At 45.6% G+C, this 23,313-nt stretch overlaps 2 protein-coding genes and 1 non-coding gene across 5 annotated transcripts; 2 read left to right on the forward strand and 1 right to left on the reverse strand.

The window, feature by feature from the left end:
* Positions 1–1,863: 1,863 nt before the first annotated feature.
* Positions 1,864–5,069, reverse strand: POLR1H (RNA polymerase I subunit H). The gene is made up of 5 exons (XM_068558136.1): positions 4,892–5,069; positions 4,615–4,770; positions 4,285–4,385; positions 3,978–4,087; positions 1,864–2,093 (listed from the first exon to the last, which is right to left on the reverse strand). Exons 2-5 carry the CDS (start codon positions 4,748–4,750, stop codon positions 2,069–2,071), a joined length of 372 nt encoding a protein of 123 aa, XP_068414237.1. The 5' UTR covers positions 4,751–4,770; positions 4,892–5,069; the 3' UTR covers positions 1,864–2,068.
* A 50-nt stretch (positions 5,070–5,119) lies between these two features.
* On the forward strand, positions 5,120–22,779 carry ZFP57 (ZFP57 zinc finger protein). 3 transcript variants are annotated; one of them, XM_068557713.1, is made up of 6 exons: positions 5,120–5,207; positions 9,684–9,759; positions 18,585–19,088; positions 19,544–19,670; positions 20,142–20,222; positions 21,256–22,779. In XM_068557713.1, the coding sequence occupies exons 3-6, from the start codon at positions 18,744–18,746 to the stop codon at positions 22,488–22,490; spliced, it is 1,788 nt and encodes a 595-aa protein (XP_068413814.1). In that variant the 5' UTR covers positions 5,120–5,207; positions 9,684–9,759; positions 18,585–18,743; the 3' UTR covers positions 22,491–22,779. The 3 variants fall into 3 exon arrangements, 2 of the variants coding, with proteins under 2 accessions (XP_068413814.1, XP_068413813.1); XM_068557712.1 differs by having other exon boundaries at positions 5,181–5,553; XR_011075658.1 differs by lacking the exons at positions 18,585–19,088; positions 19,544–19,670; positions 20,142–20,222; positions 21,256–22,779 and adding an exon at positions 10,154–10,903 and having other exon boundaries at positions 5,181–5,553.
* TRNAE-CUC (transfer RNA glutamic acid (anticodon CUC)) lies at positions 12,772–12,844 on the forward strand. Its single transcript has one exon. It is a non-coding gene; the product is annotated as a tRNA-Glu (tRNA).
* Positions 22,780–23,313: the final 534 nt, after the last annotated feature.

Below are 23,313 nucleotides of genomic sequence, written 5' to 3' on the forward strand. Positions count from 1 at the left end.
AGCCAAAAATAAAATTTAAAAAATAAACAAATTTATTAAAAAAAAAAAAAAAAGAATCTGGGTTTTAATCCTCGCCCTGTGCTTGTAGGTGTTCGAGCAGGGCACATGCGCCTTCAACTTGGATTTTTTCCTTTCACTGTGCTGTAACTTGAAGATGGAGGCGTATAAAACACTCAGACCCTGCGTTTTAGCTCCCAGTCTAATGGGAAAGACTGGCATAAATACTAACAGAAATATAAGACATTGGAATATTAACATAGATGTAAGTCTCATCTGTGAAACTGAATTTAGTTACATACTGCCTACCCTTGCTCTGGGGTGGAGATGAGTAAGATTAAGCACAGAAGTTGTCATAAATTACAATATAGGCCAGTTTATAAGATAAAAATATGTGTATGTTTCTCAGGGAGCACAAGAGTGGCAAAAAGAGAACAGGAAGGCAGGCAAATGGGCTTTTTAGGTAAAGAAAGCAGCTTACAAAGTCGTAGTTGTCCGCACTGAAGGAAATGCAGTTTCGTACTGAAGGGATGTAAGGGGAGTGCCAAATGGTGATTGACAGGTGGGCGTGGTTATATAAGACGCCCTGTATGCTTTGCTAAGAAACTTGCACTTTATCCAGTTGGTGAAAGGCTTAAAGCAGGGTAGAAACATGAACAGATTTGTTTTAGATTTCAGGAGTGAGGCAGGAAAGTCAATTACCAGAACTGTTCAAACATACAGTGGAGAAAACTGCCCTGCCCATCCCTCCAAGTTGCTGTGGGATCAAACAAGATAGTGTATGTTAGAGAGCTCACAATATATAAAGGGCCGCACAATTACAAGATAATCGTTACCATCACCTCTTGGTCGCCATTTAAACCAAGGAATGCAGGAATCAGCATTCCCAGACTGAAATTTGAATGTTTATTGTGCCTGGACTAAGCATTTGCTTCCCTTTTAAGTTTTTGTTTTGAACTGAAAAAAGCAAGATACAACTCAGCATGTATAGTAAATCCCATTTAAAAAAAAAAACAAATATCTCTGTGGAATGGGATTCCTTTTGATTTTTACTTTTTTCTTTCTACCTTTCTATATATGAATCTATTACAATGTAAAAAATATATATATATTACATTTATCTCAAGAGCAATAAAAAAATTTCCAAAATGTCCACCTGTATCTCAGAGTGTCAGACTTTTTATTGTCCAGACTTACATATCAACTGAATCTGGTTAAGTTTTCTGTTGAATCTCCCACTATCCAAACTCCCACTCTTTGTTTCCCTAAACTCAGGAACCAAATAGATTTAGATAATGAGGGAGTACTTATAATTGCCTTTTTTTTTTTTTTAATTTATTTATTTTATTTTTGGCTGTGTTGGGTCTTTGTTGCTGAGCGCAGGCTTTCTCTAGTTGCGGCGAGCGGGGGCTACTCTTCCTTGCGGTGCACGGGCTTCTCATTGTGGTGGCCTCTCCTGTTGCGGAGCATGGGCTCTAGGTGCGCGGGCTCAGTAGTTGTGGCTCGCGGGCTCTAGAGCACAGGCTCAGTAGTTGTGGCACACGGGCTTAGTTGCTCCGCAGCAGGTGGGATCTTCCCAGACCAGGGCTCGAACCCGTGTCCCCTGCATTGGCAGGCGGATTCTTAACCACTGCACCACCAGGGAAGCCCTAGAATTGCCTTTTTATATTAACCTCATTCCTGGCTCCATTTTTTTGTCCTTGTTTTTTGTTTTATTTATTTTTTCCCCTTTTTCTTTTTGTTGTACTAATTTATATTCTTTTTTTGTAGCTGATATATTTGTTGAAAGGACAAATATATCTCTCTAAGCTAATATAAATTTCTTTTGGAAGAAGACAGATTATAAATAACATACATACGTCTGGCTCTTATAGAAAACTATAACTTTAATAAAGGAAACTCAACTAGAGTAGGAGTACTCTGGGGACAATGGTAATCCCCACATGATGATCTGCTTTTCCTCTGGGAGCAAAACACTGCAATCAGGAGACGGACAAAGGATCTAAGAACCCAATATCTTTCACCTTCCAAGGAAGAGAAGGAGAGATTGTTGAGTCGCTCAGAAAAAAAATCAAGAGTCTTCCTTCTCCTGGAACCTATAGAGAAAGAAAGGACTTGTTATATTGACCAAAGGAAGAGGTTCTAGCAGTGTAAGATAAGACAATCAATTAAATAATCAAGAAAGACTTTCATTTATGACCGTGGAGGACTAGCTCCCCTAAACAACCCTCCACAAATTCAAGACAACTAAAAATGCTGGGATTAAAAATATATCTTGCAAATTATGAAGTATGCCAAGATTTCTTAGGAAAACAAAAAGCACTAGCCATAAAAGAAAAAAGGATAAAGTAGACCTCATAAAAATTAAAAACTTCTGGTCATTAAAAAAAATAAAAAGTTAAAAAAACAAATAGGTCAGACTGGGAAAAAAATATGTGCAAAAGGCACATCTAACTATAAATATTTTTAATCCATTGGTGAGAAGGCAAGAAAGTAAAGGCAACCTTCACACTGGCTCAAATGATATAAAACCAGGAATCTAGACAGGTAAGTTAAAGCTGAAGCCCCTGCTACCATGGTTCCCTTGCTGTTTTGATAGCCACATGGGTGAACTAGAGACAAACCTACAATGTCTGATAGGAGATACTCTGAATAAGTTTGAGACCCCCAAAGGGCTACCCCTTTGTATAAAAGTGAACAAGAAAAAAAAAAAAATCCAACTCTTCAGAAGAGGAATTTGACTGTCTCACTAGGTAGAGGGAGAAAAAAAAAATCTCCCCTGAGAATTTCTAACCAAAAGCTGGCCTTTACATTGGATTTGCAGTCCAAATTCATACTACCTATGTGCTCCAAAAAACATGAAGCTGAGAATTTATTTAAAGTGATTCTAGCTTGGTAGCACCTCAAGGCACCTGAACAGGAAACACAAATGCTAAGAGTACAGCTTTCACCCCAGGCCTCAAAGAATTCCGTAGTCCAAATTCTAAAAAATCTGAGCTTATCATCAAAAATCACAAAACAAAAAAAGCACCATGAGAGAGTTAGTAGAAATAAAAGATGGCAGCATCAGACCCAAAAAAACTGTGGGTATGAGAATTAGCAGATAGAATATAAATATCATGTTTAGTATATTTAAATGTAATATATATTTTAAGAATAAAAGGAACAATTTAAAATATGATTAAAGAAGTGTGAATTATTAAAAATGAGGAGGGGATTTGAAAAATAATCAAGTAGAACTCAAAAAAAATTTTTTTAAGTAACAATAATTGAAATAAACTGAAGACAGAATTAGTGAACCAGAAGAAAGACCAGAAGAATTTACCCAGAGGCAGAATAAAAAGAGATGGAAAATATAAAAGACAGGGTGAGAGAAATGGAGGATAGAAGATAAGGTCTAATAAACAACTAATTAATTAGAGCTCCAGAATGTGAGAATTGAGAACATAGGGGAATGGCAGTACTCAATGAGATACGGCTGATAATTTTCCAAGGTTGCTGGAAAAAAAAATCAATTCTTACTTTCAGAAAGCCCAACAAATCCCAAACACATAAATAAAAGAAAGCCACATCTTGATATATTGTAGTGAAACTGCAGAACACCAAAGAGAAAGAGGAGTTCTTAAAACTATTCCGTGTTCTTTAAATCACTCAAGAGTAATTCTCACCAAAGTAAAACTACCTTGAGTGCAGTGGAAGATTCCAACATAACACACTGATCACCAAGCAATACTTGCCTTCTGTATTTTTTTCTTTCCTTTTAAATATCTTAAAAGCTTTAATTCACTGGGTATAAAAAGGATAAGAAAAGTGTAATTAAAAAAAAAAGACCACAAATCTCCCTATTACTTAAACTGTACAGAAATGAGGGATGGAACCAAAGGAAACAACTGTTTATTCAGTACAAAAAGTAAATCGCTGGATTTGTTTAGGTAGCAAACAGACTGAGAAAGGGCAGAGGGGAGGGAAAGGATACGCACTTGCAGTTGGTACAGGTGTAGAAGACGGTCTGCCCTTCATCAGCGGAGCGCATCTGTCTGGTGTGGTATGCCATTCCCTCGTGCCCACATCGAGAGCAGCGCCTGTCAACCTGGGAAGCAACTGGTGGGTTAATAATTCCCCCTACTGATCACAGACATCAGGCTATCACACTCCTCAGACACTGCTGTTTTAAAGACCCCTCTTCCCTCTTAGAATTGGGTACAAAACACTCCAGATCTGTGCAATCCCCCCTCCATTTCTTTTCCACCCTCCTAACGGGGCCAGTCCTCCATGTCACTCACTTACCACGGGTCCCTGGAACTCAGGTCCTTCCTCCATCGACATGGGCATGGCTGTTCCCAGTTTGTGGAACACAACTGAGGTCTTCACAACCTTCGCCTCAAAGTCTGCGCAGGCAGTAAGAGTTGGTTGTGGAGAGGGCTGACACCCACAACTCCCTCTCGGTTAGGCCAGGAGGCCTTATATTCTTCCCTTCAGGTTTCGACCCAAGACCAAAAGTGCCTGATACCCTGCTTTAGGGTCCCCCTCTTCAATCCAACCGATCTTGAGGTCCTAAAGCCTCTGACCCTTCCACGCTGGGCCCTCTGCCGGGGCCGCTGCGTACGAGCCCCTCACCTCGCACGTTGATGGAGAAGCCACAGCGAGTACACGCGACCGTATCCTGAGCTCCGGGAAGAGGCAGGACCGAGCCGCAATCCGGACAGAAATCCAGGTCAGACTGAAAGCTGGAGCAGGTGCTGGCGAGGTCCATGATGGACAGGTGGTCGAGGGCTGGGAAGGGGACGAGAGTATTAATAAAAGAAAGAGAGTAACTCCCTCCCCACTGAAGCGTCCTTCATACTCTGTCCCTGGACCTAAGCATACAGAACCCGAGCCCTTCTCCCACGCACACCTTGGGCCTCTGCGACCAAGGAGCCCAAATATCCGGAATTCCAAGCCCGGGTCCGGTACTTCGACTTAGGGGCTTATCTGGGGCTGGCGTGAGGGACCAGCCAGCTCCGCGGGCTAGAGGGCCAGCTCTACGCTGCAGCGGAGCAGTGACAGCACGGCGGGCTAGAGCGTCGATGCGTCCCGCCTCACGATTGGCTGTGACGTCATAATTAATCGCAAACGTGGTCCCGAGAGCCTGGAGAGGGGGAGGAACCTCTCTGAAGGAAAGTTTTAGCGCCGCCTTCAGCCTGGTTCTGTGATGTCGGCTAAGGAAACAGGTGATTGAAGATGCGCCTCCGGTTATTTTTCCCCTCAGGACCCAGTACTGGGGTGTTTATTTTACTGGTCTCGAATTTTAAAGGGACGCAGTTGCGGGGAGCGTTTCTCCTGAAAAATCGTACTAACCTTACTGAATACTAATTTCTTTGGACTAGAGAACTACTACTTCCTCCGTTCCCGAGTTGATATTTTTCTTTAGCTGCCGGGCAGTGGTTAAAAACAAAGCGAAACATTCTGGGAGTTACAGTTCTAGCGCTCCTTGGACCTCGCGGTCTAAGCAAGGGCTCTCTGCAGAGCCCCTCCTGGCTCGCGTGCTTTCGGGACTGTTCTGGGCCGTTGGAAGGGGTGAGTCGACTTCTTACGGGGCAGGAAGTGGAGAGGGTGAAGGCGGAGGAGGAACATCTAGTCCTTAGGCACGATAGGAAACAGGGATGAAGTAGGACACTTGGGAAGGGGCTCAGGACTTTGGAGGTGGCGGAGCAGAAGAGGTTGGGACTCCTTCCTCTTTAGATGCCTGCCAGATGAGGGAAGTTAGCATTAGTCAAGGGAGCAACCTTGGGTAGGATTTCAGTAAGACTTGGTCGAGTTTGGCTTTCAGTTGCGGACCCCCTTCCACCTTGCCCCCGCCTCCCATGGACCAACTCTACTTCATCATCGTCATCCCTTAGGTGGACAGCTGACATTTCTCTGATCTTTTATAAAACATGAGGACAAGTATTTTTTAAATCTTGCTATTTTAATTCATCTGTAAGCTACCATCTAAAGTATAGAATCTGGGCTTCCCTGATGGCACAGTGGTTAAGAATCCGCCTGCCAATGCAGGGGACACGGGTTCGAGCCCTTGTGGGGGAAGATTCCCACATGCCGTGGAGCGACTAAGCCCGTGTGCCACAACTGCTGAGCCTGCGCTCTGGAGCCTGCGAACCACAACTACCGAGCCCGCGTGCCGCAACTACTGAAGTCTGCATGCATTAGAGCCCGTGCTCCGCAACAAGAGAAGCCACCGCAATGAGAAGCCCACGCACCACAACAGAGAGTAGCCCCCCGCTCGCCGCAACTAGAGAAAGCTCGCGTGCAGCAATGAAGACCCAATGCAGCCAAAAATCAATAAATAAAAAATAAAGTATAGAGTCTTTTTTTTAAAATAAATTTATTTATTTATTTATGGTTGAGTTGGGTCTTCGTTGCTGTGTGCGGGCTTTCTCTAGTTGCAGCAAGCAGGGGCTACTCTTCGTTGTGGTGCCTTCTCTTGTTGCAGAGCACGGGCTCTAGGTGCGCCGGCTTCAGTAGTTGTGGCGCTCGGGCATAGCTGCTCCGCGGCATGTGGGATCTTCCCAGACCAGGGATCCAATCCGTGTACCCTGCATTGTCAGGTGGATTCTTAACCACTGCGCCACCAGGGAAGTCCCTGAAGTATAGAATCTTGTTGTCCTGAAGGGACAGCTTCTAGATGAGTTTTCTAGTTCGCTTCCCGTCCCTCCAGCCCCGCTCAACCTGATAGTTGTGCTAAGCTCCTTACATATAAAAGTTGTGGAGCCATCACTGTTTTCTCCTTTGAAAGAGACAAGCTGTGATCTCTCCTAGAGAGAGGCTTTGATCTACTTCTCTCTGCAATAATGGAAACACTCACAGTAGTGAGGGGATTAAAACTCTGAGCAAGCTACTGGAGAGTGACAAGCCTCATAATAATTTGTCCTACAAGGAGAGGTCTGTTGCTGAGCCCGTGATGGTAGGCAAGTTTTTATTCTCTCTTCTCTGTGTGTCTTTCGCCTTTGAAAGTGGAAATTGAAATTAGCCGTCTTTTCTCCCCAACTTTCCTTTTAAAGTTTGACAAAATTCAGTGAAGATCCACCATGAGTTGAATACTGTCCTAATGCAGTAAAGGAACTAAGCATTATAAGGCATGGCCCTTTCCCAACAAAAGCTCACAATCTGTTCAGTTCGTATTTATTAAGCACTTATGTCAGTCTTCGAGCTGAAGTTGGGGCTGCAAAGCTGAAAACTACGGTCTCTGACCTTAAGGAGTACAAATGAGTAATTAGAATGCAATGAAAGTACACTTATAGGACAAAATGTGAGAGCCCAGGATAGGCATATAAAACAAATAGGCCTGTATACTACAAAGAGGACTGGTAAATGTTTTAATAAAAAGATACAGTGTTATGGGGAATGTAAGAGAGAAAGATACTCAGATATTATGTGATGAGGATAATCACCAATCAACAAATCATTAATTTTGAGAATTTGGGATTACAGACTCTAATGTTAAGTACTGTGCTAGATACTATGTACAGAGAAATAAAAGTAAGGTGGTCATATTTTTAAAATCTCAAAATAGGTATATGTAGTCAGGCAAATAAGAATATGCCCAAAAGGTCAGTGAGGTCCAGTATTTGTTATCAGATCCTTTCTGATATGATAGATAGATCATTGTATTTGTAGATTGAAAAATTATAGTTCCAACTCTTTATGAGTCTGAATTTCATTATCAAAATGTTAAAAGTGATATATGGATACAGATAGCACAGTGGAAACCATGATTTTCAAATGAGTTGTAGAAATAAAACATGTGTGTTCATATTCATAGTGTGGCAAAAATCACTGTTACATAGAGTAGACTGGAAAGACTTTATAGTCAGGGCTTGACCTGTGGAGGATGGATACCATTTACTTTTTAATTTTTTTAATTTTTATTTTATTTTATTTTTTTGGCTGCATTAGGTCTTTGTTGCTGCACGTGGGCTTTCTCTAGTTGTGGCGAGCGGGGGCTACTCTTTGTTGCAGTGCGCGGGCTTCTCATTGTGGTGGCCTCTCGTTGCGGAGCACAGGCTCTAGGCACATGGGCTTCAGTAGTTGTGGCAGTGGGCTCAGTATTTGTGGCTCATGGGCTCTAGAGCGCAGGCTCAGTAGTTGTGGCGCACGGGCTTAGTTGCTCTGTGGCATGTGGGATCTTCCCGGACCAGGGCTCAAACCCGTGTCGCCTGCATTGGCAGGCGGATTCTTAACCACCGTGCCGCCAGGGAAGCCCCAACTGCCGTTTATTGAGAACTTACCGTATATCAAGCATTTTGCCAGGCTCTTTAATCTAATTCTCATTTGTTCTTTGTAACTCCAAGAGGCAAATTTTGGTCTTATATCTCCATTTTGTAGATGAGGAAACTGATTTAGAGAGAGATTAAGTTACTTGCCCTGAGTCACACACTGGGAAGTGGTGGAATTAGGATTCAAGCATAGCCCTGTAAGGCTTCAAAGCCCATGCTCTAAACCATAAATGGTATAAATAAAGGCATAGAGATGAGATGCCAGGCATCCTCAGTGGCTTAAATACGACCTCACAGTGAGCTCAGATTAGACCAGGGATGACACACAAAAAGTTGGTAGTCTTCACTTGTGTTGCCATCAGCCTGTCCTATAAATAAACCCAGAGTAACCACAGAGTCTCATTCCAAGTGGATCAACAGGGAATGGTCTCATAATGGACTTAAGGTGAAGGATGATTGGCAGAATAAGGCAGGCAAGCAGAGGGGTGGGCAGTCAAATAAGAACAGAATTTCAGAACGAAAGATTATAGGGCAGAGATGCTGTATGTGGTGACAGAGGCAGAGAGGGCCCGGATCAAGAAACTGCACAAAGAGAATGAATTGATAACACTGAAGTCTAGAATTATCTCAGAAGACAAAGGAGGCAGCGGGACTGAGCAATCTGTCATAGATGTGCTTGGGCAAAGCTTCACCAAGGAGCCTGTCTCTTCCGTTGCCCAATCCCTGGTACAGGATTCAGAATGGTTCATGTTGAGTCCACAGGAGAAGTATGCTTTAAGTTTATATGAAAGGATTATGGTTGGTCCTTTATATCTGAGGGTTCCCCATCCGCAGATTCAACTAACTGTGGGTGGAAAATATTTGAAAAAAAAAAAACTCCCGAAAGTTCCCAAAAGCAAAACTTGAATTTGCCACTTACTGGCAACTATTTACATAGTGTTTACATTGTACTTACGACTATTTACATTGTATTTACAACTATTTACATAATATTTACATTGTAGTAGGTATTACAAGTAATCGAGAGATAATTTAAGGTGTACAGGAGAATGTGCTCAGGTTGTATGCAAATACTGTGCCATTTTATATAAGGGACTAGGTCATGGATTTTGGTATCTGGGGTGGGGGTGGTGAGTCCTGGAACCAAGGGACCTTGGTGGGGGTGTCCGTGGATACCGAGGGATGACTGTATGTACTCTTATTTATATGTTCTTATTAAAAGAGCATTCATTATTCGTTACCATAGGAATGTAGTGGTTTCCCATTGGGAAATGGCCCTGCTGTAGTCCTACCTATTACCAGGTTTTTTCTTTCTGAGGGAAATACCCTTGGCCATGACCAAAACAATTGGGTTTTTTGGTTCAGTCAGTATGAGAGCAGATTTGTTCTGACATCTCTCACATTCTAATCTACCTTTGCTTTTTTGTCTTACAGATTGGCCTGGGCTAAAGTATCTAAAGACCCTAGGATTGCTGCAGGTCAACAGTCCCCACTGGAGAAAAAAATCTTGGTAAATAAATTATCTTAACATCATACAGTTTGAAATGACTAGGAGAAGGAAAGTTAGGTTTAAAACCCTTCCGTCCAAGTGACACTTTCCAGTAGTGTGTCCACAGTGGCAAATGTTTTCCAGTTAAATCTTTACTTGCAAAACAAAGTATTATTTTTAAAACTCCCAACCCTATGTTTTTAAAAAACTAGTTACTGATTTTGGTGGTGAGAACTCCAACTTTCAGAGCTCACAGGCTCACCTAGGAATGATAGAAGTAAAATCACTATTACTCCGAAATTAATGAAAGACCATGGTCCTTTCTTGGTGTCAATAGTGAGCGTAAGCTCCTGTTTAAATATGTTCAAAGTAAAAAGATGGTCATATTTTAAAATTCTGTACCTCACTTTGACAGAATCTAGGTGGCGTGCATACAACAGCAGCAAGACAACTGATAATTCAAAAATATCAAGAGGAGTATGAAACACTCTGTAGGGAGCAAGGTCTTTCTCTTGACTACTGGCTTGCCAAAGCAGAGTCTTATTATAATAAAAGAATAATGGAAATGATGAAAGAACAAGAGACAGGCAATGAAATCAAGAAGAGATTGGAGGGGAAAACAACCCAAAGCATAGAAGGACAAAAACGATATTATTTGGTACCTGAGAGAGAAGTGAAACATGTAGAAATGCACATATATCGAGCAGGACAGGTCGGAGAGTTTAAGAATAAAACATTTAGACAATTACCACCACGCCCTACTGAAATAAAATTGCCCAAAATTGTGCCAGAAGTACACGGCATCCAGAACGCACAGAGAAGAAAGCAGGTAAATGAGAGGGAACAGATGCAAATTAAAGCTCACCAGGAACGCATGATTCGAGGGAGAGAACTTGTACAGCAAAAACTCAAGGAAGGAATCTTGAGAAAAGACCAGAGCCTGCCTCCTGTACGTGAGAAGCATGAGAGTGTAAAGAAAGAGATAAAAGAGTATGAAAGTGTTATTGCATATCCACTTTTCCAGCCATGCAGTAGCAGTCGGATTAAAGTGAATATTCTTATGGAAAAGTCTCAGAATAGAGAAAACAATACAATTATCAAGCCATATCAAAGAAGATTCTTAACTATCCCACCCTTTTTGAGAAGTCAAATAGGAAAAATAAAAGATTCAGTGATTTCATGACAAAGTCATGTCTCTTAAATGAACCTTTTTTTTTTTTTTTTTTTTTTAATGCTAGTTCTCTTCTACAGGGTTCAGTGACTATTTTCCCATTTATATCTGATACAGAAGTGTCAGATAGTTCTGGACTTTAAAACTAGCTTGGCTAGTTTTAGTTGCCTTGTGTTTGTTCAAGTTGCTTATCCTTTTTGATGTTCATTCCTAATCTGTAAAGTGGGAAAATAATAGTTCATAGCATTTATAGGAGAATTTCATTTTTGTGAAGCATTAGCATGTATTAGATGTTTCATAAATGCTGGGTTTCCCAGTTGGAAAGACCTGGGTTGGACAAAGATGGTGAATAAGGAATTGTTCTAATCTGCCTCTTCCAGTCCCCCTGCCCGCAACCTCAAAGGTTATCTTGATGAGATTGCTATAGGTCACTATGTGGTCTTTTATTTTCCATTCATACCTGTATCGGGGAACTGCTAACCAGGCCGTAAAAGTCTAACTTGTACCATACAATTTCTCTGTATGAGAAACTTAAGTTTGAGAACCTCCTATGTACCAGGCATTGTTAGTCACTGAGATGAATAAAGAGATATCCCTGCCCTTGGCTAGTTTACAACTAGTGGCATAGATCACTCTAAAAACAGATAATAAAATAGGGTTATGATAGAGGTATGCACAGGTATGTACAGAGGAGGGACATGTGTGTACAGAGGAGGGACATCTAACCTGGCCTAGGTGAGCAGGGTGAGGAGGAAGGAGGTCAGAGAATGGAGTGTAGTAATCTCTCATGTTTCTTCCAGCTCCATATTTTGTCACTTTCAGTCACCCACTTAAGCAAGACCTTCCCAATGTTTGGATTCGCTCATAGGTAACCAAACTCACCTTCTCTCAAATAGGTGTCCTCCAAAAGTTGGGAAATTTGGGGTTCAGAATTGGTGAGTAGAGAATCAGAGAAATGGAAACTGGATGGCCTAAGGAATATTATACTTAAGTTGTGATAATCCTATGCCCACCCTTTTGTATTAGCAGGACACCCTTTACCCAGGATATTGCTAGATCAGCACTGTCCCATAGACCTTTATGCGATAATATAACTGTTCTATAGGTTTGCTCTTCAATACAGTAGCCAGCCATTTCCCACATGTGGCTACTGAGCATTTGAAATGTGGCTGGTGCACCTGAGGAACTGAATTTTTAATTTTACTTAATTTGCATTAATTTAAAATTGCTACATGTGGCAAGTGACTGCTGTATGGTACAGCATGGCACTAGATAAATATAACTCCTGTGTTCTAGACTTCAATCCCACAATCCATTTTCTGTCTTTGACAATATTTGCAGGTATAATAGATCACTGCTTACTTACATTAGTATAAGTTTAGTTTCCTTTATATTTGAGATGCTCCTTAATCCCATGAAGAGATTCAAAAAGCACTGTAGGCAAATTCTGTGTGGAAATGAGGTGGCTGAAGTTGCTTAAATTGGGTTCAGAAACTAGCCCTCCCTTTGCTCCTTCTGGAATTTGACCAGGACACATACGAAAATCTCATTCCTACCCACCTGATTTGCCTCATGCAGACTTTTTTGTCCTATCTGTTCTCTGGTCTTCCATCATCATGTTGCAGCTTTAGATTTTATACCTTGCAAAGATGTGGTTCCTCAGGATGCAGAGGCAAAAGACTTAGAAATTCAAATCAATAGGGTAATGATACAGCCTTTGAGTTGAGGGGGATTGAAAAGTAACCTAATACATAACTGTTGGTAATTGTTTACCATGAAGATATTCACTGCTGGACCATCCTTTTGACCTTTAAATGTACTCAAATCTCTCCCATCTAAATAAGCTACTACTACGTGGGAATTCCCTGGTGGTCCAGTGGTTAAGACTCTGTGCTCTCACTGCCGAGGGCCCAGGTTCAATCCCTGGTCAGGGAAAAATCCCACAAACTGAGTGGTGCAGCCAAAAAAATTTTTAAAAAGAATAAATAAGCTACTATGCTATTTCTTTGCACTCCTTTAAAGCCAAGTCCCTTAGAAAGTCTATACCAGCTCCCTGCATTCTAGTTTCAGTGCCCATCAATCCACCAAATCCCTTTTTGGGGAGTCATCAGCAAAGAGCTCCGTGTGGCTAAATCCAATGGACAGTTAAGGGTGGAACGAGAAGGAGAAGGTGCCAACAACAGGCAGAAGACCTGATAGGCATTTGGCAACAAGAGGGATCAACAATTCAAGTGTAAGAATGCATGACACAGAAAACAAGAGGCCAAGGAAGAGCAACAGTCCTTAGAAGTTGGAGATCAGGCAGGAAACCAATGGAACCCATTTAAGGAACAGGAGTAGGGTACCAAAGGAATAAGATAAACAGTTATAAGACTCAGGATAAAACACACGAATAGGAATAGAAGCACTGACAAATCCAGGACATAGAACTATTGAATTGGGTTCCACTAGGGATGGGACAAGTCTGAGTCTTAGGCTGAGCTGAGCCAATAGTTGAGGGTTAAGAAAGTCCAAAATAGAAACAAAACTTATCAGGTCACAGGGGCAGGAGACAAAGCAGATAATTACTATAACCCTCATACTGACTCAGTTACATGAGATAAGAATTTGAACTCATTAAAGCATGCTTGATATTATCTTTAACCATGGAAGTCATAGTGGCTTGAAAATTGAGCCTCAGGATATAAGGTGTACAAGGTTGGCATGTTGTTTTAAATAGAACTAATTATAAAGTCTTTCATTGGAGTAGCACTACAAATTACAGTAAGGTTGAACAGGAGTACATTTTATCCTTCAAGGGGGATGGTAAGCAGATCAGCAAGGCCATTTAGCATAGGCAAATAAAAGGCAAACCATTGCTGCGTTTCCTGGGAGGCCAAAAACATGGCACAGATTAGTTTCAAGGGGCACAATGGTATGGATGGAGAAGGCTGGGCTAGAATAACAGCACTGTACCCTACAGTGTCAACAGTGGTGAGGCGCCGCTGATAGCCCTTGAGGGGGTCAAAGAGCCAATGAAGTCCATCTGCCAGGAGCAGATGAGGACAATGCCCCTTGCTATGTGGCCTCCCTCATCGTTAAGACAAGTCAACTTTTGGCAGTAATTGCAAGTCCAAATCAGAAACTGAGTCCTTCACTGTGTGCCCAGTCTATGATGGTGAATGTCTTGCCATGTCTGGTATGATGATGGACTCAGGCAGCAGTGGGGACTGTCTTCACAAAACATGTTTCCATCAGCAGCTTGATTCCAGTCAATTCCATCAGCAACGAGGCTCTTCTTGTGGGCATTCACCTGAGTCACCCAGATGGTTAGATAAGCAGTTATGGTTTATTTCCACAGTTTGCAGCTCCAAAGACAGATGTCTCACCAGTCTAGTTTTTCAAGTGGCATACCACATAGGTAGGCAACAGCACAAGAGTCAGTAAAATTATAGGAAGGTTGATCAAAGAGGTTATTGGCGAGAGCTATGAAATGGCCTTGTGTTCTACCCACCAAGAGGAGCGACAACATCCATTTTTGGCTCTGCATCAGTGGCAATGAGATTGAATGGCTGCATCAGCCAGGGACAGCATTGGGTTTCAGCCTAGCCGAACCGCAGTGAACCAGGGCCAGGCATTTAGGGGAATCTCTGTGAACTGAGAGCCCCATGGGACCAGCAGCTTTGCTTCAGTTGGCAGAGTAGGGGATAAAGTTTTTCCCAGAGGGATATCTGCCACTTTTCCATGTAAAGTAGAGATGTTGAAGCCAGGCCAGCCACATCCTTAAATATACCATTTCCAAATGAGGATTATTGGATCCTTCCCACTTTGTTAGAAGTTGAGTCCAAGTTGGCCTACCAACTTAATGTGAGCATTAAGCTAGAGTGTCAGAAGGCCTCCATGGGTCAGGGGTTTAGTTTTGATAGGAGCCCAGTAGCAAGCTGATGCTGCTTTTCAAGATGAGTGTACCCAGTAACCATGTTAGGAAGGTGGCAGGTCCAAAACCCTAAGGGGTGCCACTGAGCACAGGCTGCCTCCATCACCATCTCCACCAGCCTACTGTCTCCATTTGACTCTGTGGGAGCCTCCTCAGCCCACCCACATGAATGGTCTGTCCACAAGGGCAGATCACAGGGTCAGGTACCTTGGGAACACTAAGAGATTTAAAACCTGCATCTGCCAGCCATCCAGTACTAACCATGGATCCAAGACTCCAGTGTACAGACTTGAAAGCAGGGGGTCTGGTTTCCTGTCCCAGTACAACCAGATGTGCACTTTGACAAGGCTCAACATCTCTGAGCCTGTTTCCTCATCTGTGAAGACAGAATAACAAATTCCTACCTCACAAGATGTTTGTGAGGATTTAATGGAGGCTATGTTTACAAGTTTTTTTTTGTAAATTGCAAAACCCCACGCCAATGTGAAATATAAAATATGATCATGATACAAAATGGTATATGGTAAATGCTAATTAAGTGGAAAGGAAATAAATGTGATTTCCATTGAGCTGATTTAAAAAAAAAAAAAAAGGCATTACTGAGAAAGGTCAAACTGGGTTTGGGTAAGTGGCCAAGGTAAGTAGAACTTTACCTGAACATGTCCTCTCTGCTCCCCTACCTCTGTCTGCTGTCATCATTTAAGTCACAGCGGTTTGCCTTCACTTTTCTTTCTTTCTCTCTTTTTAAAATGAATTTATTTTATTTTATTTATTTATGGCTGCATTGGGTCTTCCTTGCTGCTTGCAGGCTTTCTCTAGTTGCAGCAAGCAGGGACTTCTCTTCCTTGAGGTGCCTTCTCTTGTTGCAGAGCACGGGCTCTAGGCGTGCGGGCTTCAGTAGTTGTGGCGCGCAGGCTCAGTAGCTGTGGCTCACGGGCTCAGTAGTTGTGGCTTGTGGGCTCTAGAGCGCAGGCTCAGTAGTTGTGGCGCCCGGGCTTAGTTGTTCCGTGGCATGTGGGATCTTCCTGGACCACAGCTCGAACCCCTGTGCCCTGCATTGGCAGGCGGATTCTTAACCACTGCGCCACCAGGGCAGTGCTGCCTTTGCTTTTTTAAGGTGCTGTGTGCCTCCAGGTCTCTTTCTGGGAGCGCGTAAAGGTCTCATTTTTCTCCTTTGGGCTCCAGGTGATGGTGGTTGGTGATTATGTGTTTTGATCAGAGGTGATTTAATCCTTTTTTCCCCCAAGACTAAATTAAGACTGGGAATGAGATCCGAGCGCTAGGTGGGACCAGCGGCTGCAATTGGTAGGAGGAATGGGCTAGTGGGGCGGGGCGGGTCCTCGTCCTTTTAAGCTTCCTAGACTGTGAACTCTTGACCTTGGCGGGCCCACAAGCTTAACCCGGCAGGGTGCATGGTGGCCTTTCGGAAACAGGCGAGGAGAGCGGGGCCGGTGCTGGGCCCTGGTGGGGCCGGGACGGGGTCGTGGGCAGCCGGTAAATGTGCGCTGGGGTGGAGCGGGCTCGCCGCTGGCCCCTCGGAAACCCTACGTCCCAAAGTCCCGGTCCTCGGCAGCGGCGGGTGAGTAGGACAGCGGGGAGTTGAGCTCGCGGTGGTGGAAGTTAGTGAAGGGTCTTTGTCCCGCAACCTTCCGCCCCTGACCTCGGCAGGCGAGGGGAGCTTCCAACCCCTGGGGCCCATGGGGAAACCTGGGTTAGGGTATGGCCCAGGGCGCCGACCACTCCGGCCGCGTGGGGGACTCGGCGAAGAGGACGGGCTCCTGGCACGTGCTGAAAAAGTCGGGATCGCAGCAACGAAGTTTCGGGGCAGACAGGCATCGGGCAGTGCCGTCCCAGTCAACGGGACCAGTTCAGGGCACAGAAACCCCAACCAGTGGGTATTAACGAGCGTGCCACGCAGTGGTGAGCGAAACTCTCCGTCCCTGCCCGCGGGAGGCCCCGAGACCGGAGTGTGGGGCTGCGCGCGCAGTGACGGGAGGTACGCCCTGTGGGCTCGCGATCTGGTCCGGCAGAGCTGGGCAGGAGCTGCAAAGGGTCCTTGAGGGACAGAGCAGAGACCCGAAGACCGGGTGAGAAGGGCAAATGCCCGAGGGTCGTTTTGCTTGGCTGAAGGGCAGAAAACAATAGTGGCTGGAACACCGGGGTGGGGGGCGGCGAGGGCGGACCCCACGAAGCCTGGCAGGTGTGGTGGGGATTTCAGTCGTCCTCAGAATTGCTATGGGAAACCATGGACGGGTTTGGGGTTAGAGAGAGATTGGGTGGACTCAGAGAACTGGAAAATGGCGACACATTTCCTCGAGGAATTTACATTCTGGAAGGGCAGGGACGGGCCGGCAACAGATAAACCGATCTGCGCGGAAAGTCTGTTGAGTTATATCCAGCCTCTTTCCATCGCGGCCCAGCCGGCTTGAGCTCTGGGGCGTGTGGATGTAGAAAGTACTATCGAGGTAAAAGTGCCAGAGGCAGGCAGCAGCTGCCAGAAATTTCAGTCTCCATAGTCATGCTCCCTTCCCAAACCGGAGAACCAGCTTAGAATCTGGACCGAGGGCCTCAGGCTACAACCCGCAGCAAATGCTTTTTGAGAACGACTGACAGGGGTGGGTCTTTCCTGCGGGAGAACAGGAAAGCCAGGACCTTGAGGATACTATTACTGAGACTGTTTTGAAGTGTTACTTTCATTGTGTTTGGCTGGAGAGTAGGAGAATAATCCAGACCTGCCCCTCTCATGCAATGATCGTGGATGGTCTTGAAAGGAAGGAAGGGAGGGAGGGAAGGAGGGACTCAACTTCACCTCCCAGGAATGCACCTTTCCTGTCAGCTTTCTTTTTAGCGATCCCACTAACTCCACTGTTGAATGCCCTTTTCCTTGCTGGCATTTTCAATTCTACCACCTTTCAGAAAAAGTGAAAGGAAGAAAGTCAACAGGTTTTTATGTCTTCATTCTTTTCATTCCATCTGGAGGGAGGAGAAGCCGGGTGAGTGGCTGTCAGTAGGAGGAGGTGGGAGTTCAGCCACGTGTGGGCAGAGCAGGAACTTCCTGGGCTAGGCAGGCAGCCCAGCGCTGGGCTCCTTGGGAGCCCTGCAGAAGCATTTGCTGTTGGGTTGTTACCATTATCATTCTTTTTTTTTTTTTTGGCCATGCCTCGAGGCATGTGGGATCTTAGTTCCTGGACCAGAGATCAAACCCATGCCCCCTGCAGTGAGAGCTAGGACTCTTAATCACTGGACCACCAGGGAAGTCCCTCTATTATCATTCTTTACAAGGATCTGTATGTATTAAAAATCCACAGAATCGTATATTTTTGGGTCCTGGATGGGATCTTAGAGAGTCTCCTTTAATCTCATTTTCCAGTGAAACCAGATCAGAATGAAGAAACTTGTACCAGGTGGTTTGTGACAGATCCAGGGCTGGTTACCTCAGGCACGTGCTTTCTTTCCAGAATACCGTACTGTTGCTCTAGAGAGGGCTTTGGGACAGCGGAAATCACGTCCTCAGTGGTAGAGTGAAGGCTTTGAACACAAACTCTGCTGTGGACCGGGAGTATCCTTGAGCACATTACTTAGCATCTCTGTACTTTAGGTTCCTTAAAATGGGGTCATTAATCATTACCTCATGGGGCAGTGCTGAGGGGTTTTAGGTACAAAGCAGGGGTTCAGTAACTCTTGGTGTTCCCTGACCAAATTAGGAAACTGCTGTTCCTCACTCCCCCTCTTGCTGATATGATTTCTCTCTGACCTCAGGTTCCTAGAGGTGGGCACCAGCCAACGGCTAGAAACAGGGTGAAGCAGAAGGCAGACGACGCCTTCAGAGCCCCAACCTGGTGTTACTGAACAGTGGGTGCTGAGCCAAGGGTGACCAGCTTCCTGAACTCTGCGGCCTAGGCTTGGAGGGAATCAGAGATGTTCTCAGCTGTGGAAGAGGAGAATTTGGACAGCAGGACAAAGAAGGAAGACAGCCCCCTGGAGCAGATACCTTTGCCACCAGAGGCCACATCAAACCCTGGGGCCTTTTCAAAGTCTCTCCATCTGCTCAGTCACTGGAAGGTAGACAGCCCCAGGAAGGAGCCCAGTCAGCCTTGGGGGCCAGGCCAGGAGTGGATAAAGCTAGAAAGAGACATCAGGGAAGAGAAGGTGTTTGACCTGCTGAAGCCAGTTGAACCTGTACAGAAGCTGCTCCCTCAGGTGGATGAGGAGGCCCTGCAGGAAGCCGTGAAGGGAGAATGCTGGTGGAAGGCGTGGGTGAAGGTGAGGAGACCAAGCGAGAGAGAGAGGGAGGGACGGGGTCCTGGACTCCAGGAGCTCTTTCATCCATTATCCTGTCTACAGAACAAATGGAATCTCAAGAGTGTTCCAAGCTGAACAGCACCCAGGAGAAGGGGTTTCAAGGACTTTTTTTCAGACTCCACACCACGCTGGCATCCTTGAAGGAGTACCTGCTGAAATTCATCAGAGTGGCAGCCTTTTTCCTTTGCGTTCTTCCTACTTATATTCAGTATATACCCCTCCTTTCTCCTCCCACATTGTTCTTCCCTCCTCTCCATCCTTCCTCTCCTGTCTGTACATTAAAGTTGCTGGCTTTGCACTTGTCTTTTCCTATTTCTCCCTTCCACGTTTTTCTTTTTCTCTTAGTTGTCTGAATCTTGAGACTGGATGTCTGTCTGTCTATATACAGACTCTCTGAATCTCTCCTGTTCTTCCAGAAGCCAGTCACCTCTGAGGATGTGGCAGTGAATTTCACCCAGGAAGAGTGGGAATGTCTAGATGCCAGTCAGAGGGTACTCTACCAGGACGTTATGTCAGAGACCTTCAGAAACCTGATGTCTGTGGGTAAGAGGCTGGGGTTCCTCACAAGCCCTCTGTCCCAGGCCTCTGGAACATCTTGTTTCCCTGGGCAGGTAGATCAGCTCACAGTTAGCTTCACTGATCCTTGGTTCTATACGTTCCAGGTATGCAAGATCTGGGTTACTAGGCTCAGGGTGAAAGAAGAAATGAAAGCTTGCATGAAGGCAAAGATAAGGCTTGTAACATGATGATAATGTTCTCAAAGTATGCAAATCTGCCTATTCATCCAGCTAGTATTTACTGAGTCACTCCTATTATGTACCAGGCACTTTGTTAAGAGCTGGCCTTTTGTGTCTCTCCTCCCTGCACGTAAGTGTCCCAGATTATGGCTCTTAAACCAAATATAACGGAAGAAGGTAGCCTGTTGTCCCCATCAGGTGTGAAGGGGCCGAGCCTGGGACCTCAACTCTTCCTCTCCTTCCCACTCCCCAGTCAGAATCTTTCTGTCTAATCCAGATCTGATCGCCAAGTTTGAACAAGAAGAGAAACAGTGGAGGGCAGATCTCCGTCCCCCAAACGGAGAAGGCCTTCATTCAGGTAAGAATTGCAAAGGAGAGAGGAGGGTGAAAAGGACCCAGGACATGCCTTGGGAGGATGGAAATGACTAAGAGGATCGGGGTCTGCATACCCACTCCTAGCCTGCATCCTTCCTGCCTGGTCAGACGTGGAGCTGGAAGAAACCTTGACATCATCTGCTCAAGTCCCCTGGCTTCAAGAAGATGAGTATCTAAGCCAGTCAGGACAAATGAATATCTTCAGTTTCTAGAGATGGAGAGATTCCATGTCAGTTGCTTATGTCAGTGATACCACCTTGATTAAAAAGTCCTTTCCGGGACTTCCCTGGTGGTCCAGTGGGTAAGACTCCATGCTCCCAATGCAGGGGGCCCGGGTTTGATCCCTGGTTGGGGAACTAGGTCCCACATGCTGCAACTAAGATCTGGCGCAGCCTAAGTAAATAAAAAAAAAATTTTTTTTTAAAGTCCTTTCCAAAAGAAAAGAAAGGGAAGGGAGACGAGCTTGATGCTGAGTTGGACCAGGGGAGACTTGTTCTTAAGAGTAGAATAAAGACTTGAGAGAAATTTAAGTCTGAGCTGACCTCGCTCCTGGTTTGCCAGGACAGTCCTGGTTTATGCTTCTCATCCTAGCTTGATTGTTAATAGCACCTTCCATCACTGAAGTGTCCCAATTTGCATGATGTATTATGAGGTCACCTGTGGGTATCTGGGGTGTCTGGGAGTATGAACAAAATTGAAAATGAGAGGAATTAACGCACATGGTAAATCAACTATACTTCAATTTAAAAACAAAAGAAAATGAAAGGAAATGGATTTCAAGAAATGTTAAAATTTTGATCTCTGATATTCTTGGAAGATTCCAGTTAAATTTTTATTTGCTTTTAATTGGAAAACCCAAAAGTTTATTCTTATCTCTGGCCTCTGAGGTCTAAGAGTGAGTGTGAATGTCAGGTGGGAGAGGGAGGGCAGAAAGAGGGGAAGTCGCTTGGACTGAACGGAGAGCTTGTGTTGGGGTTGTCGTGGTGAATCTCGCTATTCTTCCTCATTCCGTACAGGAGGCACGAGAGAGGAACTTCAAGAACAGAGTCAGAGTTTGGGAGATGAGGGAAATAGCGATGACAAGAAGGTCTCCCTTGCTCGCAGAAGGGCAGGCCCATCCTCTGCTCCAGCTGGGTCCCTGGACAGGACACCAGTGTTCCCAGCATCCTGGGCTGGGCCACCCTTTACCTGCCATACCTGTGGCAGGTGCTTCAGCAAGCGCTCCAGCCTCTACAACCACCAGTTTGTTCACAGCTGCGGCCAGTGTGGGAAGTCCTTCCTGAACCCCAAGGACCTCAGCTACCACCGGCGCAAGCACCTTGGGGAGAGGCCCTTCTGCTGCTCACTCTGTGACAAGACCTACTGTGATGCTTCTGGACTGAGCCGTCACCGCCGTGTCCATCTGGGTTACCGGCCCCATTCGTGTCCCTTCTGTGGGAAGTGCTTTCGGGACCAGTCTGAGCTCAAACGCCACCAGAAGATACACCAAGGCCAGGAGCTGGGGGCTGGAAACCAGAAGCATATCGTGAAGATTCCAGACAACACAGCTGGATTCCAGGGGCTGGCAACTGCGAACAATGCACCAGTGGCTGGGACCCAAGGACCCTCATTTAAAACCACGGGTCCCGAGGCTCAGACCCAGCCACCTATAGACAGGAGCCAGGCACCTGCGACCAAGAACCAGGTAATCACTGGGAAGCCTCAGCTCCCAGTCGTTACAACCCCAGAGCCTGTGACCAGGACCCAGGCAGCCAACAAGAGAGCCACCCGCCTGGATACCAAGTCCAGCTCTCACCCAGGAAAGCCTTCAAGACTCAAGGTCTTCTCTTGCCCTCATTGTCCCTTGACTTTTAGCAAGAAAATCTGTCTCTCCAGCCACCAGAAGGCCCACTTCACAGAGCAGTCCAACCGCTGCTTCCACTGCGGCAAGTCCTTCACTTTATTCTCTGGGCTGGTCAGGCACCAACAGACTCACTGGAAGCAGAAGCTCTACTGTTGCCCTATCTGCGACGTCTGCTTTGGGGAGAAAGAGGACCTTCTGGGTCACTGGGGGGGCTACAGGGGCAAGGGGCTCTGCCTGGGCAGTCCCCATAAATGCTGGGCGATCCTGGGTCAGTGGCTTGGCTTCTTTCCCGATGCCTCCACTGTGGCAGGGGAGGAGGTGGATCTTTCTCCTGGATCCATACCCTCAGGAGAGGGAAGGAAGGGAGGGGAGAAGGCAGCAGAGGAAAGAACGCAGATAAGGCAGTGAAGGTCTTGGAATGTAAATAAATGGCCTTTCCACCCGAGGTCTTTCTCTGTTTGGTTTTCCTGAGGGCTGACCTCCAGGGTAAGAAGACTGGGGTAGAGGAAGAGAGAGGTGAAGGAATAATGAAGGAAATACAGAAAGGAAAAGGGACAAGGGGTGGCACGTGGAAACTTGTAGTATTATTAATTAGCACCCAGCTTGTTTCTTTGTGTCTCATAGACCATCAAGTAGTAGTTGTTGAAGAAAACAGTGGACACTCCAATAGGTATGAAGATGGGAGAAAAAGGATGAGTGGGGGAGAGAGTCCGAGGGACCCATCTGGACCAGATGTAGAAGGGGAGGCGTTTTAAAGCAGGTGTGTGGCCCAGTTGTCATCCCTTGCTCCCCTGGCACCTCGGTAGGCTGCCCGGGGCAAGATGGAGCTCTGGCCAGTGTTCTGTGGGTTTCTCCCCATCTCCTGTTTTTGGTTAGGGCTCGCCATGTCCTCACTGTGCAGGTCACTCGGCGCTGTCTTGGATGTTTTGGGCTTTTCCTGCTCCTTCCCAGCAGGGCTGAGATCTTGGAAGAAACGACCACCATTGCAAAGTTGGTGTGCTATAATTTGCCGTGAGGAGGTTCCTGGTCTCCAGTTCATGGCGGAGACCCTCTTGTCTGTGTCACTCTGCAGCACAGGTGCCCTCTGCTGGAGAGGAGAGCGGCTGCCTGGTTGTAGCCAGAGAGGGTTTCCAGACGGAAGACAGACCAAGGAGCAGAAATATGTGGGCAGCGTAAAGGGGCAGAGGAAGGAAGGGGCTGGGGAAAGGGAGAGACTAAGTAGGTGACAGAA

The sequence above is a fragment of the Eschrichtius robustus genome, chromosome 12 (assembly GCF_028021215.1).
Source record: "Eschrichtius robustus isolate mEscRob2 chromosome 12, mEscRob2.pri, whole genome shotgun sequence".
NCBI classification, from domain to species: Eukaryota; Metazoa; Chordata; class Mammalia; order Artiodactyla; family Eschrichtiidae; genus Eschrichtius; species Eschrichtius robustus.